The sequence below is a fragment of the Sinocyclocheilus rhinocerous genome, unplaced genomic scaffold (genome assembly GCF_001515625.1).
Source record: "Sinocyclocheilus rhinocerous isolate Xijiao unplaced genomic scaffold, SAMN03320098_v1.1 scaffold5626, whole genome shotgun sequence".
Classification (NCBI taxonomy): domain Eukaryota; kingdom Metazoa; phylum Chordata; class Actinopteri; order Cypriniformes; family Cyprinidae; genus Sinocyclocheilus; species Sinocyclocheilus rhinocerous.
In genome coordinates this window covers 1-2,364 of record NW_015655413.1, presented here as the reverse complement: position 1 = coordinate 2,364, position 2,364 = coordinate 1, and the positions used below count along the sequence as shown (strand labels likewise).

At 38.9% G+C, this 2,364-nt stretch overlaps 1 protein-coding gene across 1 annotated transcript; it reads left to right on the top strand.

Moving 5' to 3' along the window:
- The first annotated feature begins 1,030 nt into the window (after positions 1-1,030).
- LOC107718265 (gastrula zinc finger protein XlCGF8.2DB-like) lies at positions 1,031-2,348 on the top strand. The gene has a single exon (XM_016525260.1). It carries the CDS (start codon positions 1,031-1,033, stop codon positions 2,051-2,053), a length of 1,023 nt encoding a protein of 340 aa, XP_016380746.1. The 3' UTR covers positions 2,054-2,348.
- The last annotated feature ends 16 nt before the right edge of the window (positions 2,349-2,364 follow it).

Sequence of the window (2,364 nt, the reverse complement as noted above, 5' to 3'; positions counted from 1 at the left end):
TACAGTTACGTGATGTGTTTCTGGTCTCAAATTGTAGCTTTTTACATCTTACAGTTCATAAATGTGGGAATTTCTGTCATGATGATTCTTTTCCATAACGCTGAATGTTGTAACAAAGGTAATAAAGAGTTGGTTATTATTATTAAGTTTCTTTCCGGCTCAGACTGCATAGGTTAAGCTTATGGGACTGTCACGTGATGAATGAACGACTCGGAAAAACCTGAAGACTCGAAACAGGTAAACTACTTGACTAATTCCAGTACAGAACCTATAGGATGTTGCGCATGCGCGACTGAACGAATCACTCCCCGAGATGACTCGTTCTTCCCGAGTCACATTAAAGATTCGTTCAAAATGAAATTGTGAAATGAAATCGTTCAAGAATGACCCATCACTAGTCTGTACGCGTGAATCATTCGTGATCCAGCTTCATTCAGAAGAAGTGAGTATACGGGTTTTTTAATGAATCTTTGCAAATCGCCTTTCCTAATGCTAGTTAGCAAGTTTCGCGGCTGAAGTTTACAGTCTGCTCGTCACCCCACGGAAGAGAGGGGCGGGGTCAGCAGAGCTCATTAGCATTTAAAGCAACATGGACTAGATCGGCTTGCTGAAAACAGAGCTGATTTTGACAGGGTAAAAAGGGTGTTTTTTACACTACCATTGAGAAATTTTAACCAAAGTATGTCATAGACTTTTCATTAAGACCCTAATGAATCATATCAACTTGTGGAAAATGGGCATCCGATGACCCCTTTAAGACATAACCGACTGTTTACTTGGATACTCGTCAAGACAGCCATTGTGACAATATTGTGTGTATTTGCTCAAGAAGATGCAAAAGTGAACTCAATTTGGATTATAGTTTTTTAGGGGGGTTGAGAAGACAAATAGGGGGCTGAAGCCCACCTAAAAAGGGTCTAGAACCGCCCCTGGTTACAGCAAAAAGTAATATACTATTTTAATGTCTTTACTTTTGTAATGCGTTACTCCCAACACCCAATTAATGCCTTTCCCTTTCGTTTTAGCCTTGATGAAAGAGAATGAGAAAGAGACTGAAGACCTGAGTGAAGCAGAGGAGAAACATCATCATATCAAATCTTTGAGTCACTCACAGACTGAGAACATTTTTTCCCTGAAAAGATCCAAAAAATCTTTCACTTGCCTTCAGTGTGGGAAGAGTTTCAGACATAAAGGACACCTTAATGATCACATGAAAATTCACACTGGAGAGAAACCACACACATGTGATCAGTGTGGAAAGAGTTTCAGACATAAAAGAAACCTTAATGATCACATGAAAATCCACACTGGAGAAAAGCTGCACACATGTCATCAGTGCGGGAAGAGTTTCCCATACAAACCGAGCCTTAAACTTCACATGAGATTTCATAGTGGAGAGAAGCCTCACACATGTGATCAATGTGGGAAGAGTTTCACACAGAAAGCACACCTTGATTATCACATGAGAATCCACACTGGAGAAAAGCCACACACATGTGATCAGTGCGGGAAGAGTTTTGCACATGTTAGGTCTTTTAAATCACATGTGCTCTCTCATTCTGGAGAAAGACCATATAACTGTGATCAGTGTGGTAAAAACTTTTCTTGGGCAAAATCCCTGAAGAACCACCTGAAAGTTCATTCAGAGGTGAAGCCTCACCTGTGTTCTTTGTGTGGAAAGAGTTTTAGTCAGCTGGGTCTTTTAACACAACACCAGAAAAGACACAGCGGTGTGAAGAATCATTTGTGCTTTTATTGTGGGAAGACCTTTATTAGAGCTGATGAATTGAAACAGCACCAGAGGATCCACACTGAAGAAAAACCTTACAAGTGTTCACACTGTGACAAGAGCTTCAATCAGTCAGGAACCTTGAAAGCACACGAGAGAATCCACACTGGAGAGAAGCTGTATCACTGCCATCCATGTGGGAAGAGATTCACTCATTGTAAGTCTCTGCTGAGTCATAAAAAAATCAAATGTCTGAAATCATGTCTAAATGAATCGAAAGATCCAGCTCTTTCAAGTGCAATGCTGCATCTTCACCAAATGTGATAATTTTGCTTCATGATTTTAATAATCATTGTGCTTTATTATGAATTGTTTGTATTATATTACAACAATTAAGTTTTGTTTTTTTGTTTTTTACATGTACATGTTTCTGTGCTTGCATGTCTAGTTCGGGAAGCTAAAAAGAGTCAACACTTTTTAGTGGGACATCTGGTATTTATTTTTAATTTTGTCTTCATTGTTGTGCTTAGAACATCTTTACTCCACCATTTATGACATATTTAATAAATGCAGATGTCAAAGTATCATGTAGCTTTTCATCTGCAGCTTATTTGCTTCTCTTCTTCTTTTGAGAT